At 41.9% G+C, this 15,419-nt stretch overlaps 1 protein-coding gene across 1 annotated transcript in view; it reads left to right on the top strand.

Annotated features, from left to right (window-relative positions):
* Positions 1–11,610, top strand: part of SUSD3 (sushi domain containing 3) — a 56,429-nt gene extending 44,819 nt beyond the window's left edge. The window contains exon 5 of the mRNA XM_081185258.1: positions 11,212–11,610. Within this exon, the coding sequence (XP_081041384.1) occupies positions 11,212–11,428 (217 nt within the window). The 3' untranslated portion in view covers positions 11,429–11,610. The remainder of the gene's footprint in view (positions 1–11,211) is intronic.
* The last annotated feature ends 3,809 nt before the right edge of the window (positions 11,611–15,419 follow it).

Consider the following 15,419-nt stretch of genomic DNA (forward strand, 5'->3'; position numbering starts at 1 on the left):
ATCTGGACCTGCTGATTGCAAAGCAAGAACCCTACTGCTAGGTTTCACCATGCACTAACCATTCCTGTTTTCTAGTAGCCGTCCCTGGAACTGCACATTGTTTTTCCTTTTAGGCCCCCAATTTTTCTGGTGGAATTGCTTTTTAAAATGTGGTTAGTGTGAATGGTGGAGTGTGTGGGGTGTTAGGGATGGAGTAGTACCTCTGGTGGGGGGCAAGTTAGGCTCCTTCTGGGATAGTTTGTCCACTTTTGATTCCTACCCTGCACTCAGCTCTCCCTTGTGGCTCCCAGAAGCTGCCAGCATGTGATAGCGGCCCCACCCCCAGGAATGGCTTTGACTGGCCAGCTAAACCAGGTGAGGGTTGCCAATGGGTTCCAAACGCTCAGTGAGTTAGGGACTTGCCCTGTGTGCAAAGACAAGCTCCGACAGATTGAGTGGACGAGACCAATAGTGGGTCCAACAGTCAAGAAAACTCTGATCCTAAACCTTTGCTGCCTTGTGTGATTTCTTTGGGAGGAAAATGAAAAGGCTGAGGAGTAAACCCTACACCAGGCATTGGCAAACTGGGCCCTCCAGATGTTTTGGGACTACAACTCCCATCATCCCTAGCTAACAGGACCAGTGGTCAGGGATGATGGGAGTTGTAGTCCCAAAACATCTGGAGGGCCCAGTTTGCCTATGCCTGCCCCACACCAATCCAGAGTGGAGTCCCTGAGATGGTTGGATGGTGCTTTTTATGCATTATTCTGGCACCTCCTGCAGCCCAGTTGGTGCCACGTGCTCTGCTTTCTTTCGCACCACATCAGTGAGGCCAAGAGAGGTTTCTTGTCATCTAGGAGGCTCAGGACCTCCATACACACTTGCCTAGGCTTGGAGCCTGGTGCTGCTAACGCAGTGGTTTGACTTCATCCCCGGAGGCACACTCCATTGCCTCTTAAGACAGATGGATGCCAGCGACCTCAACACAGTGAATGGCTGCAGTGGCAACTCTCCAGTGTATCGCTCCCTCCTTAGGATCAGATCTGTGACTGGGGCATGGACGTGTCCCATTTCTATTTGACATACAAAAACAGAAATGAGCTATGTATTTCAATCCCATATTTCCTTGCCCAAACCTGAGGTCTTCACCTAAGGCCTTTATTAAAATGTCTCAGCCCACTGAGCTGGCAGGTGGCTAAAAGTGAAAGGGTCTTTGTAAATGGGGTGCCACTGCTTTTTTTTATCTTGTCACTTTCAACTCTGTTTTAGCTTTGTTGATTTTTATTCTTTGCTCTCTGTTCTGCTCCTGATGTTACCTGAAGTTCTAATGCCACGTTTTACATTCTTGTCTTTTTATTGTATTATATTGGGGATAGCCAACTAAATCATACTCAGAGTAGACCCTTTAAAATCTCAGAGAACCTTTTGTCATTGGGCAGCACATAAATAACATAAAAGAATAAACAAATAAATTAAAACCTCTCATTTCATATGGTGGTGAGATATTTTTTAAAATTACTTTTGATAGCAGATTCTAGTGTAAGCATTAGCTTGGCTTTTAAAAGAGTGCCGGATAGACCACAGCAAATTCAATTAATTACTGTATAGTTTATCGCTAGCTTTAAACTAGTGTGATCCACCTGTAAAAAAACACGGGAAATGGTACGTTTGGTACAAAGTCTAGTGGCTACTTAATCAATTTTTGAGTTTTGAGGGGTTTTACATATACTTAAAAAGCTAATTACACAGTGATTATATCCTAAGGCACTTCGTCAAAAGGATTAAGAGCTTGCTTTTAATTTTAGACACCTGCATGTAATGAAGTGCTGAGATTAGTTCAATATGCAGTCCATATTTACATTTCTGGAATTTGTACCATTTTGTTTACTAAGCAGGACAGTTGTTTTCAATTTAAACACAAATAAAATATATAAAACAGCAAATACTTGGCATGCAACAGTCTGTTTCACTAAAATCTCAGAATCTCTATTCAAGGCCGTAGCTAGGGGGTGGTGAGCAAGGCCCCCGCCAGGGGCACAAGCAAGAAGGGGGTACAAAATCTGCTAGAAATATTTCCATAAATATGTCTATAAATAAAAATATCAATTATTGCCTCTTAAGAAAAGGTTTTAAATAGAGGGTATTTATATGATATGCGGGGGCCCTGTTTTCCCCCTACTTTTTTCTGTGCCACATTCCCTAGGGGGCGCAATCTGGACAGTTCTGCCAGGGGCGCAAGATCACCTAGCTACGGCTCTGTCTCTGTTCTGTGCTAATCTCTGTGGAGAACAGACTGTTTTACTATAGCCCTCACTCAGTTTCAGGGATATGAAGGGATGAGCAAGGCCACACTTCCTGGTTCCATTCTGTCATTCTCCTGGGCTTCATTCATGTGTTATGGAAAGGCATGTCTGAGGTTGAGTCCATGCTCTGCACACTTTGCCCTGGTTTGTATATCACATTAAACCGGGGTGGGAAGACCTCAGTCCATGGGCCACATTTCCATCTGTGCAATATTTTTGGGGCCAGATGCCAGGTAGCTGGAGCATTGCATTACCTTTCCCCCCTCTTTGCTGCTGCTGCTGCATCACACTGTTGACTCATGTTAAGTTTGTGGTCCACCAAGAGCCGTGGATCCTTTTCACATGTACTACTGGTAAGCCAAGTGTCCCCCATCTTATATCTGTGCAGCTGATTCTTCCTGCCTAAATGCTGAGCCTTACATTTGTCCCTATTGAAATGCATTTTGTTAGTTTGGGCCCAGTTCTCCAGTCTGTTAAGGTCTTCTGTTAAGGTGATTCCCTGGGAGATGGTGGTGGTTCTAGTGGACAGAAATAGTTGGAGGTGCCTACAGGAGACTGGACAAGAGCCTTTTGCTGCAAACCCTGCCCCTACTTCATTGCTTGAGTTGGAACTTCATTTTCCCTAATGGTAGGGCCAGCCTATGGCCCATTAATCAAACTCTTTTGGGCAATGTAGTAGGTTCTTGAATGCAAATCTATATTCACTAAATGACTTAACAGCCATGGGTCCAATGTATTATGTGGCATGCCTTGAAGCTGACAAATGGGGTGACAGCTTTGTGCATCACTTAAGGGACATTTGTTTTGTAATGAATTAGACAGAATCAAATCTTCTTCTTCATCCTGAACACATAAATTATTGCAAATAGCAAGGCAGTAAAGAGGAATTTGCAGGGTAAGTGCAGTCTGAAGAAGCCTTGTAATGCATTATATAACAAATGAAATTGGAAGACAACAAATGAAGTGTCATTGTAACACATTGTTTTTCAAGGTCTCTGTCCTCCCTCCCTCGGTTCTAATTTTCACAACATGGTTGTGCCACTGAAATGTAAGGCTGTCGTGTGAAAAAGCCTCATGTTATGGAGTTGGCTGCATATTCACTGCAGGAAATCCCTCCCTGGGCCTGCAGGCAGTGCTGTTCTGAAAAGACTGAACTGGACTTCTTACATTGAAAGCCAGACACTTCCCTTTTCTAGCCAAGTTCCCCTTGACCAAGAGTGTGGAACCTTTTTCACCTCAAGGGACACTTTCCAGGGGTGGGCAGGGCTAAAGGCAAAAGTGGGTGGAGCAACAAATGTGATTTTGTACAGTAGGCTAGTTCCTACACAGCCTCACATGCCCCTCCATCCATCCAGGGAAGCAAGAGGCATGACCAGAGCTCGAGGAGGCATCCCACCTAGGCAAAAAACACTCAAGGACCAGAGTGGGAAGAGTCTTAAGAGCCAGATAGAGAGGGCCCATATCTGCCCTTGACAAGCCAAAAGCTTTTTCCTTGCCCAGTGTTCAGAAATGGCTCTTCTTTCCATTACCTCTTGAGGCAATTGCTGTTGAGCATGTGGGGCAAATGCAAACAAGAACCTAAAGAGAATGTTTTGCATTTGACATCCAGTCTGTTCAAGTAAGAGGCATTCATTTTTTTAAGGGCCAAACTCAGTGTGATATGGGAGATTGGCAATGTCATATTTTCTTTCCCTTTGGTCAAAGCAGCCATGGAACAGGTGTGATTTGGATTTGAGAACTGGTGCTTGGCAGGAATAATTTATCTCTCTCCCCACTCCAATGGATATTCCAGTGGAAATTGTGTCCCAAAGCTTCTGTTAGCTGAAGAGGTGGGTAAGACAAGAGCCCCAGCCATTCCTACTTTTAACAAAAGCGTGTAAAGAGATATTCAGAGAAAGATTTTAGGAGCAGGGCCATAGCTCCGCGGCTGAGCCTATGCATCACATACAAGAAGCCCAAAGTCCAGTCCTTACTATTTCCAGTTTTAAAGGACCAGCTAAACAGATGATGGTGTAAACAATTTTTGCTTAAGACCCTCAACAGTGGATAATTCTGGACTAGATGGGTAAATCATCTGATGGCATAAAGTAGCTTCCTAAACTGAGGAATGTTAATCTAGTTTGGCCTTCAGAGCTATAGATGCTGAATATTGTTATATTTATATATTTTCTGGCATGATTGTTTTCAGAAGATTTGAATGCTACACACATACTGCACATCATCACACTTTTCAAAGGCTGAACATTCCCCACTTTGCCACAATTTTATCTAGCTGAAATGCTAATGGGGAAAAAGCCCTGGTTCAGTGAACTAATTGCTGGGTGACTTGTAAAGGCTGTGCATTTGACTCTAGGTGTAAGAGGCTGCGTTTTCTCCATTAGGAGCAGCTGGCGTGTATTTCCATGAAGAATCTTTCTTCCTTTTTTTTTTGTGGGGTTGCTAATTGGTGCACTCCTACAGAAGTATTTACTGGGTATTTTTAGAAGTTGCATCTGAAGGACTGAGATGCTGTGGCTTTTCTGAAGCGTTGATTCAGAATGCTTTAGCACTGTGTGTTATGAACAAAAAAGGGAAAATCTCTTAACAAGCAAGTGGCCCGTTTAGCAAAAACAAGCAAAGCAAGCATCCAGGGGGGGAACAAAAACAAAACAGCAATATCTTGGCTGCATTTGGAAAGGAAGGAATAAATGTACACAATGAAATGGGCTGTTGCCTGCGAGAGGCTATGCAAAAAATAAGTGAGTCGACCATATTTGGGGTCAGAGGGTGGAGATCACTTGGAGTATGGAAGATTAGGGGTAAGTGGGAGGTGGAAACGGAAGAGAGAATAGAATGACAGTTGGAGTGACGGTTGGAATTTATGCCAGAGGACTGTTGCAAGAGAGGGAGAGGGTGGGAAGCAGAGGTATTAACTGATGACCGGGAGTAGGTTTCAGAGATTAGTAGTTCTTACTAATTCATCCCACACTTCAGTTTACTTTGAATTTGTTTTACTGCTCCTCAAATAAACACTCTTGTCTGTTAACTGTGGGCAAATGTCAGTGAAACCCCTGCACTGACAGAGAGTATGAACATGCCACCAGGGTATCTACACAGTGCTTTTAGCACAGACAGCGACACAAGCCCTTTAAATAGCTAAAGAATGTTTTGCTGTCACAGCTAAGCATAGCCACAATTTAGAGAAAAGAAGTGCAAAGTCAGATTAGGGAACTGATCTCCCCGTTTTTTATTTTTATGGTAGGAATATAACGTGTGGAATTCAATGTTACACTAAGGTGATGGTTCCATCAGCCCAAGTGTTTCTGCTTGCTTGATGGAACAATCTCCTCCCTCTTCCTTCCTGTTGGGTGTTCTGGGCAGACCTCTTGACCTTCCCAAGCAGTATTGAGGAGGAAATAGGCGGACAGAAGTGAGACGTGTGGAAAGTACCATTACACTAGTGGGACTCATTGCAGTGGCTCCCACTAACACAGCTATTTAGTCGAACCTGGCCCAAACTATGTATATAGGACTGTACAGGTTATATCTGATTAAGAGGGAGTTACTTTTGAGTAGGCCTAGCCTTTGAATAGCAGTTGCTGGGAACCACAAAGTGGGGAGAGGCCTGTTGTGCCCAGGCCCTGCTTGTTCCCGTAGGCATTTGGTTGGCCACTGTGAGAACAGGATTCTGGCCTAGACAGGCCTTTGGCCAGATCTTCTGCTCTTAGGATTGCACTAAGTTTTAGTCAGCTATAAAAGGCATCTAAGCTGGTGGCCATTGATGTATCCTTTGGCAGAAAATTCATAAATTAACCCAGAATTTACATGTGCTTAAACTTTATATATATATAAAAGTGACAGTTAAAGTGCTATGAGTAGGCTTCAACACCTCAGTACTTAGCAGCATTGTGGGGGCAAATTGAGGGAGTAGGCTGTCAAATTGGTAGCAAGTTAAATTTTTTTGTAAAGGTTGCAATCTTTGTGAAATAGGGTCAAATGTATTTTTCAAGATGGTGTACTGTAAGGGAAAAGATTGGAAAGTTAACTTTAGAAAGTTAAGCTGCATTTAAAATTTTGTTTTTTATCATCAAATATCAAAATTCTCTTTTTTCCTCTGTGTTCAGAAGGTTTTTTCCCCTCTGGTGCCCTTTAAGGCTTGATGCTACTTGGTGTTCCTAGAAGGCAAGGGGATTTCTTTTTAACCTGATGATTCCACAAAACAGGGCTTAGTCCCAGTTAAATTCCTTTTTTTAATATATATATAATAATATTTATTAGTTTTCCAACAAATTGAACACAACACTACAAAAAACCAAAAAAGAAAAAAAAACAATACAATACAATACAAAAAAACTGCAAAACACTAACATGCAACTAACAAAACAAAACAAAAACCATTTAAAACACAGTCCAATTTCAATATCTTATCTTTCTTTCACTAATTTCCACGACCTCCTCTCACCTCCCTTTTTGTATTCCACTTCTATTAATTGTTTCAGCAATTCCTTTCCATCTTCCTCTGTTTTCTATCCTATAATTGTCTTAACACATTCTAACCTTATTTTTCCCTTTAATGCTCTGATAATCTATTTATACTTAATTCCTTATAACATTTCTACTAAAGCCATATAACTTCATTCCAACACCTTTCTAACATTCATTAATTTTACAATATTTCTGTAAATAGTCTTTAAACTTTTTCCAGTCTTTTTCCACCGACTCTTCTCCCTGGTCTCGGATTCTGCCAGTCATTTCTGCCAATTCCATGTAGTCCATCAACTTCATCTGCCATTCTTCCCTGGTGGGTAGATCTTGTGTCTTCCAATATTTCGCGATGAGTATTCTTGCTGCTGTTGTTGCATACATAAAAAAAGTTCTATCCTTCTTTAACACCAATTGGCCGACCATGCCCAGGAGAAAGGCCTCTGGTTTCTTAAGGAAGGTATATTTAAATACCTTTTTCATTTCATTATAAATCATCTCCCAGAATGCCTTAATCCTTGGACACGTCCACCAAAGGTGAAAGAATGTACCTTAAGTCTGGTTACATTTCCAACATTTATTATCGGGCAAATGGTAGATTTTTTGAAGCTTAACTGGTGTCATGTACCACCTATAAATCATTTTCATTAAATTTTCTCTTACCATTATTCCCACCAAAATGTTGTGCATTGTAACACAAGCAAAAATTTCTACCCGCCACCTTTCAGAAGAAATTCCAGTGCAAAGCAATTTCCAATGTCAATTAGGAAACAGAAGAGCATACTTGTTATGTGTTACAGTGCTGAAGTCTTATTGCAACTCCTGTTCGCATTATTATCATTAGGAAGAACACAAAGGGGAATTAAGTTGATTCTTCTGAACTCAACTGGTGATCACTTGTCTTTTCCTATCTGTTGTATAATGAATGGAGGGATGCAAACTGAGATCAAAGCTGCACACAACAACAAAATAAGACAGCCTCCCGCTGATCCAGCAAGACAGATCTGCTTATGAATGCAACCTTCTGCATGTATTTGCTGATATGGGGGTTCATGTGGATTCTCATCAGAACACTAATGAATTGGAGAAATGCATTTTTAAAAACCAAATAGACTTATCAAAGTGTTGAGAAGAATGAACAATGATCATTCAGATAGAAGTGGCCAAAGAGTGCAAATAATATAGCACTTCCACCCTCTTAGTGTCCATGGGCATTTTAAAAGAAATCCTAGATTTCCTTTTCATACAAGTATCCAAGCTTGTGGTGGTCTATGAACACAGAAACTATCCTTCTGATGGAAGATAAAGGGATGCCATGCTTTATGAAAGTCACCAGGTGTGGCAATATTTCACAATATCCCATACATGCACCTCTCTTGAAAGAGCTGGAATATGAGTCCTTCCAGCCTGCCATTTCATGATCTCTCATGTTACCCCCAAATCTTATCACATGTTCACATTCCCTCTACAAGTGCCATTAATCCCATGAGCCTCATATACCCCTTCAAGCACGGTGGAGACATTTCCTTTTTGTTACCAGTGGGGATGTGCAACTTGGGCACCAGACATTAATGCACAACTAGTTGCTTATCTCTTCAGCAGAATCAGGGCCCATGATGACAGGGGAGTCTCTTAACCTCTAACAGGTGAAATTGCTACTAGGATTTTATATGTAAGTGAAGAATTTGGCCAGGCAATTTCCTTTAGACACTGAGCAGAACCGGGCACTTGATTTCAACAGAATGCAAGTGCATATAATATAATTGTACACTACGTTGCGATTGCTATAAAGAGTTGACAGTAAAAGGAACCAATGATATGGCTGAGGGAAACAAGATTTTGCGTGTATGTGGTGGGGTCAAAATTTGTGAAAACACGTTCCTGTCTCCCTCCTCTCCCACAACTTCCAGCATCTATACCTGCAGTGGACAAATCATACGGAGTCAGATTGTTGTTATTTGAGTCAATTCGAATTTATCAAGGCTTTAATATCTAGTCCTTGGTGGCATTTGCACACTATCTAGCCACATGCAAAGGGCATCGTTTATCCAGATATCATTTGTTTTCTTTGACACTCTCCAAAAGACTCTTGAACACAAAGCTTCAGAGAACACTATCACTCTGGGATCAATTATAGAAGTTGGAAAGCAACTGTAGTATAAAGAGAACGTAACTTTTTTTTTTAAAAAAATGCTTCTATCTGGAAGGGTTTTTTCTTTTTTTAAAACCCTCCTCCCGACAGAGGCCTTGAAAATAAAAGTAGTTTTTATGTGTCACCTGGTATCTAGCAATCAGATATAAATGCAGAAAGCAACCACACCTTTCCCCTGAAGTAATCTTTATCTTCCTGCCTCCTTTTCTCCCTTGTCGTTATATCACTTTGGCTTTTGACCTGCAACCACTTGTATTATTACCTCAAGAAAATTGAATTCTGTATATGACACAATAGGGGAAGCATGTGCCTTTGACAACATATAGGATAAAGGAAAATGTTACCTGTAACTGCTGTAGCCTTCCCCCTCCTCCAAAGCTGATTCCTATAAGTCAAAAATTAGGTCAATAACATTTTGTGTTGGATGTCGGTTTCCAACGTTTGATTGGAAAATCTTTATCCTTTGATTTTTCTGTGGCTTCTCAAAGTACTTGCTTTTGAAAACCATGTATTTTACAACGTGTTGCCCTTGAACGGCAGTTGTTAAGCAATCTGCACACCTCTACAGTACTTCCTGTTGAAATATATTGATTTCCTCTTTGGCTGTGCTAAGCTAATATGAGAAAAAAGTGGATGTCTCTTCTGAGAAATAGCTTCAGGGATCTCTAATATGGTTCCAGTAGCCTACATGAATCACCTATTATTATTATTATTATTATTATTATTATTATTATTATTATTATTATAAAAGACTTGTATTTGTCTAGTACAGTCGTACCTTGGTTTTTGAACAGCTTAGTTCATGAACAACTTGGAACTTGAACGCCACAAACCCAGAAGCAGGTGTTCTGGTTTGCGAACTTTGCCTCGGAATCCGAATGTCTGGCGCAATTTCCGATTGGCTGCAGGACACTCCTGCAGCCAATCGGAAGCTGTGCCTTGGTTTCTGAATGTTTCGGAAGTCGAACAGACTGCCGGAACCCATTCTGTTTGAAAACCAAGGTACGACTTTATTATCTTAAAAATACGTTGAGCTTTTATGAAGGCATCAAATTGTCTGCCATAAAAGCACGTGTGTGTTTTTTTAAAGGTGTACTGTCCATCTGTGCAGAAACTTATAAAATCTCCATTTAGAACAGGAGTGGGAAATTTCAGGCCCATAGGCCACACATGGTCCTCCAGACCTCCCTATGTAGCCTACAGGCTTCTCCTCAGGTCACATTCCTCACTACCTTGCTTTGCCCTTCCTTGTGTGGTTTTTGCCTGGCTGGAATGTGTCCTTGAACTCTGAGAATGTCTCTTGCTTGCTGGGATGGAGGATACAGAGGTATGCGTAGAAACATGCAAAGATGTAAAATTTTACCTGTATGGAGGTAAAATTTAGTTGCTTTACTCATTTTTGCCTCTGGCACCTCCCACCACTGGGGTGTGGTTCCCGCTACCACCCGGTGCCCAGAACTGAATAAGGCCTCAGACTGAAAAAGGGTCCCCAGACCTGATCTAGGAAGAGCGCCACAAGGTGGAAATACAAGATCTAGGAATGTTATAAATAAATGTATAAGCAAGCTGGTAAGATCTGCTGTAGACAGAATGAATAAGCAAATCCCCCCTTTTTTAATTTTAAAAAAGGTTATTTATGTATGCTTCTACTGTGGCCCGTGTTTTGTTAGCCCCAAAATGGAAAACAAGCGAGGTCCCAACTAAAGAAAAATGGCAACTTAAGTTGACAGAATATGCACAACTTGCAGACTTAACATATAGAATAAGAGACCAGGAAGAACATACGTTTAAAGAAGATTGGACAACGTTTATTGAATATATGGTAAATAATTGTATACAGCTGAAAACGCTGGCAGCATTAAGATAAGTTCAACAGTGTAAACAAGTTTTGATGGATGCAATAATGGAATACTGAGTGGTATAGTTTTTGTAAAACATTCAGGGATTTATGATATGTAAAATGAACCAGGGAAAAAGGAGAAGGGAAATCATTGACATCTAAAGGATGTAATATGAGTATTTTAAATTGTAAAACAGAAAACTTAATAAAAATTATGTATAGATATGATAAGCAAATCTAAACAGTGAGGGAGGTAACCGAACCTCCCAAGGAAGGGACAACTCCCTATCTTGTGGTTGGCAGACCAGGGCGAGGCGTGCTATATTTATTGGGTATTCTAGATTTTTATCTGCTCTGCTATTTATTGACAACTTCTTTACTGCGGTGGCGGGGGGGGGGGAGAGAAATCCAATGACAGTACTATATCAAGGCTATAGTTTTATCTAATTTTTTTAAAGGTTTCTTTTCTTTTCCAGCTTCCATGACGAATGGGCTGGAGGCATCACAGAGACCAGCTGTTTTGGAGAAAACGATTTACACAGCAAACCAGCCAAACCCAGCACTGCACTTGGTAGACAGCTGGGACCGGGGCACAACGTTGCCATACATACCATAAGTACGATACATGTTGTCGAGGTCTATGGGCATGAAAAGGACCCGCAGGGGACAATGGATACTCATTTACCTGGATAGGCAGTCTCATAAACGCAACGAAGGATTTGCTGGACCAAAGCCAAATGTGAATAGAGATACCTGCTGAATGTGCCTTAAAACACTGTATAGAAAATGAATCACTGCATTGTTCCCATGTATCAGTTCCAATAAACGTCAGAATATCGACAGATTTAACAGATCTGACAAATGTTATTTGAAAATACATACTGTTTTTTTTGTTTTTAAATTAAACAGTACATCTCAGAATTTAACAGCAATTTGCTTTCCCAAAAAGAAGGTGATCCTATCATGAAAACAAGGAAACACGTATATCCGGTATATGTTTCTGCATCTCTGTTCTTAACAGTTTGTGCTTTTGCTGCCTGTGAAGGTTTTTGACAGCAACAAGGACAAATGCACATGACTGCGAATTTATTTTATCCTGTTTTTATAAGCATATCAGATAATACATGAAATGTATTTTTTCACAATAAATATGAGGGGATTATAATAAAGATTTTTAATTAAGAAAAAAATGTCAAATTTAGCTGTGATTTCATTGCTCAGATTCTGAGGAAACCTTCCATTTCTAACTTTTATTTTTAGTTTCTCATAGCCCATATTAAAGGCATCCATTTATTTAAAAGATTTCCATCCTGCCTTTCCCACATATGGCTGTCCAAGGCAGCTGGGAACACGGGTGGCACTGTGGTCTAAACCACTGAGCCTTTTGGGCTTGCTGATCGGAAGGTCGGCGTTTCGAATCCCCGCAACGGAGTGAGCTCCCATTGCTCTGTCCCAGCTCCTGCCAACCTAGCAGTTCGAAAGCATGCCAGTGCAAGTAGATAAATAAATACTGCTACAGGGGGAAGGTAAACGCTGTTTCCGTGTGCTCTGATTTCCGTCACAGTGTCCCCTTGTGCCAGAAGCGGTTTAGTCATGCTGGCCACATGACCCAGAAAGCTGTCTGTGGACAAACACAGTGAGTCTGAAAGTGAGATGAGCAGCACACCCCATAATTGCCTTTGACTGGGCTTAACTATCCAGGGGTCCTTTATCTTACCTTTACCAAGGCAGTTGGCATACAATTAAAACAAAACAACAGTTTGAAGGCAAAAATCAAACTAAAACATCAGACGAAAAGCTGCAATCACTTCGGATAGAATGAAAGCTTATTCATAAACTCAAACCCTTGAAAGCCTTTGGTGAACAAAAGCTTTCATCAGATGCTCAAAATAATTCAGGCATTATGTTATCTGTGTTCAAATGGACTCATTTAGGGGGCTCAGGGATGCAAATACCGGTATAGACAAAAGTAGGTATTTATTCACACACTGCATAATTAAGCTTTGGAGACATTGCTGGCCACCATCTTGGAGGGCTTTAAAAGAGGATTAGACAAATTTGTGAAAGAAGAGATTATCAGTGGCTCCTAACCCTGATGGATATGTTCTCCCTTCACTGCTAGAGGCACTGTGCTTCTCAACACCAGTTTCTGGAAACCGCAGAAGGGGAGAGTGCTGCTGTGTTCAGGCTCTGCTTATAGGCTTCTCTCGGGCATCTGGACAGCCAGGATGGGAAGAGAAAGCCAATTGCTGGAAACCATGGGAGGGGAAGTGTTTGTGATGGGTTTTTGCTCATCGAATGGCTCTTCCACAGGACCTTGAAGACAGAGTGATGAACAGAGGGGGGGAAGCTACAGGGATGCTTATAACACATTATACTTCTAGATGGGAAATTCAAAACGGAAATGGCTCGTTGGCTGAGCCGATACAGAAAAGGTAAGGTATGGTCCACATGAAGCCCCTTTCATTTGTGGCAGAGGTATTGCTGTGCTGCTGTTTTGCACGAATGAATCGCCGCTCATGGGGCACAGCGTACTACACGGCATCAGCCTTGCTTATAATGCATTCAGAGGGCACTAAAAAGGAGGAGGGCCTTAAGTCACGTGGGGATCAGGTGGTGCTTGAAAGGACACCTTTAAAAAACCTATGTGCACTGACAGTTAATGCAAGTTAATGGAGTGTGCAATCTCTACTTTGACTTGTATGGGGAAGAAAATCCCACCCCAGCTGTTTTTGAGGTACAGCATCTTCTCCCTTCTGCCTGCAAGTTTATGGGGAGAGTGCCCTTTTCCAATGGGAGTTAATAGAAAGAGAAGAGACTAGGCCCCATTAACAACTGGGAGGAGGAGGAGAAGCCCACACTCAATGGCACTTGGGGTAACAGGGTCCTGACTGGAGAGTCTGAGGTTCTCCCTCCCCACCAACTGTTTACGGAAAACCCGTACTGCTAGAGCAATCACATTCCTCCCATAATCACAAGTGTAGCTTCACACCCAGTTAAAACAGAAGGTCCAGGAAGGTTCAGGGAAGGTTCAGATTAAGCACAGATATCTACATGGCATTGAGAAGTAGCATTAAACAAAACTGAGGAGGACTGTCCAGTTGTTGAGAGTAAAATGGAACATAAACCTCATACCTACAAATTCACTCCCACCTTCCATCCTCAAAGTTAAAGGTTGAAGATGGGAAGTTGTGGGGGGGGGGGGCGCTTTGGTAATGTGTTGCCCTGAGCGAGGACAAAATTGGGTGCACCCCACCCCCAACTTTGAGTAGGTACTACTACTACTACTAATTTTATTATATTCTGTGCATGAGAACTGCCCTCACTGCCCTAAATCTGGCTGTGCCGAGGTGAGAGTGGTGTAGAACCAGCTCTGCAGGATCAAATCTATGCACACCAATTATAGATTATAGTGTAACAGGCCACTTGTCCACGGGATTCCAGGGGTCTTGACCCCCAACCAGTGTCTGTGCTTCTTTGGAGAACTGAGAATGCAGAGGAGGCTATAGTAGCTTTTAAAAATATGATTTATTCACATATTTACACCTGAATCTAAATGGAGGGAGTCCAGATCTTACTACATGGTCATCTCAAGAGGGGCTTGTTCCCCACAGCAGTGCAGCAGGTGGAGTCCAATGCATCCCTCTCCCTACTTACCTTCAGCCAGCCTGCCAAAATGGTTCTGGGCTTCTCTCAGCTATCCCAAGTTTTCTGCCAAAGGCCCCAAACTCTTCCTATGACATCATGCCCAGTTACCCTGGCAACCTTCCAAATCCCGTCTCTGTTTACACTTCAGGGCGGGCGGGGGGGGGGACGAAGGACAGTTCTCTTGAATTGCCAATGGCCCTCAATAACCTGTATTGTTTCTTAATGGGTCTAGCTTGGACAGGTCACTCTGCATAGGCTAGCCCAGGAATTCCTCTGCAGCTAGAATTTCTCCCATCTTGTCCCAAATGGTCAAAATCTTACTATTTATGAATTTCTTGGGTTTAGGTGGATCCCATCCTCCCAAAAACCTATAACAATAGTAGTAATAGTGACCAGCTGGTTCACATGGAAAGCCATAGTAGTAGAAAAATGCAAGTCACCATAAAAGTTATCATAAAAGTAGGATGAAAAAACCCAGAATGAAGGTGGCAGGAGTCGCAATATTGCTACAGGTTTGGGGCATGTGTTGTGTGCCTTGTGAGTGGGCAAGAAATGGCTGGAGCAAGAGATAAGGACTAATGTGAAGCAATAGGTGTGTATACAGAAGTGACAATATTAGAACACTGTAATTTATTTAAACAATCTGGTACTATTAACTGCATAGTTACAGCTATATAAATAAACTGCACTCAGATCATTTGGCGATGCCTGCGAATATGCTTTGTTTGTGATAGCTACCCCCACCCCGGAACTTGCTTTATTGCTCATGTAAAAATTACGTATCATCAGAAAGAAGTGCCTGAGAAAGATGAGAGCAGTGGAGAGTATTAAGCCAACACATAAAGAGAACCTGTTCATTAAATTAACCTCTTCCAGTGTTTACCATCTAATGAACTTCGGCAGGCAGCTCCTGTGGGTTCACTTTTGCAGTGGCAGCACAAAAGAGCATTCAGTCCTGGACAAGCCATCCTTCCAGGGAAGTCCCCATCTCTGAACTCCCACTACACAATCTGTACAAGATGTTACTGGCTTTCTG

The sequence above is a fragment of the Podarcis bocagei genome (assembly GCF_964188305.1).
Source record: "Podarcis bocagei genome assembly, chromosome: 2".
Classification (NCBI taxonomy): domain Eukaryota; kingdom Metazoa; phylum Chordata; class Lepidosauria; order Squamata; family Lacertidae; genus Podarcis; species Podarcis bocagei.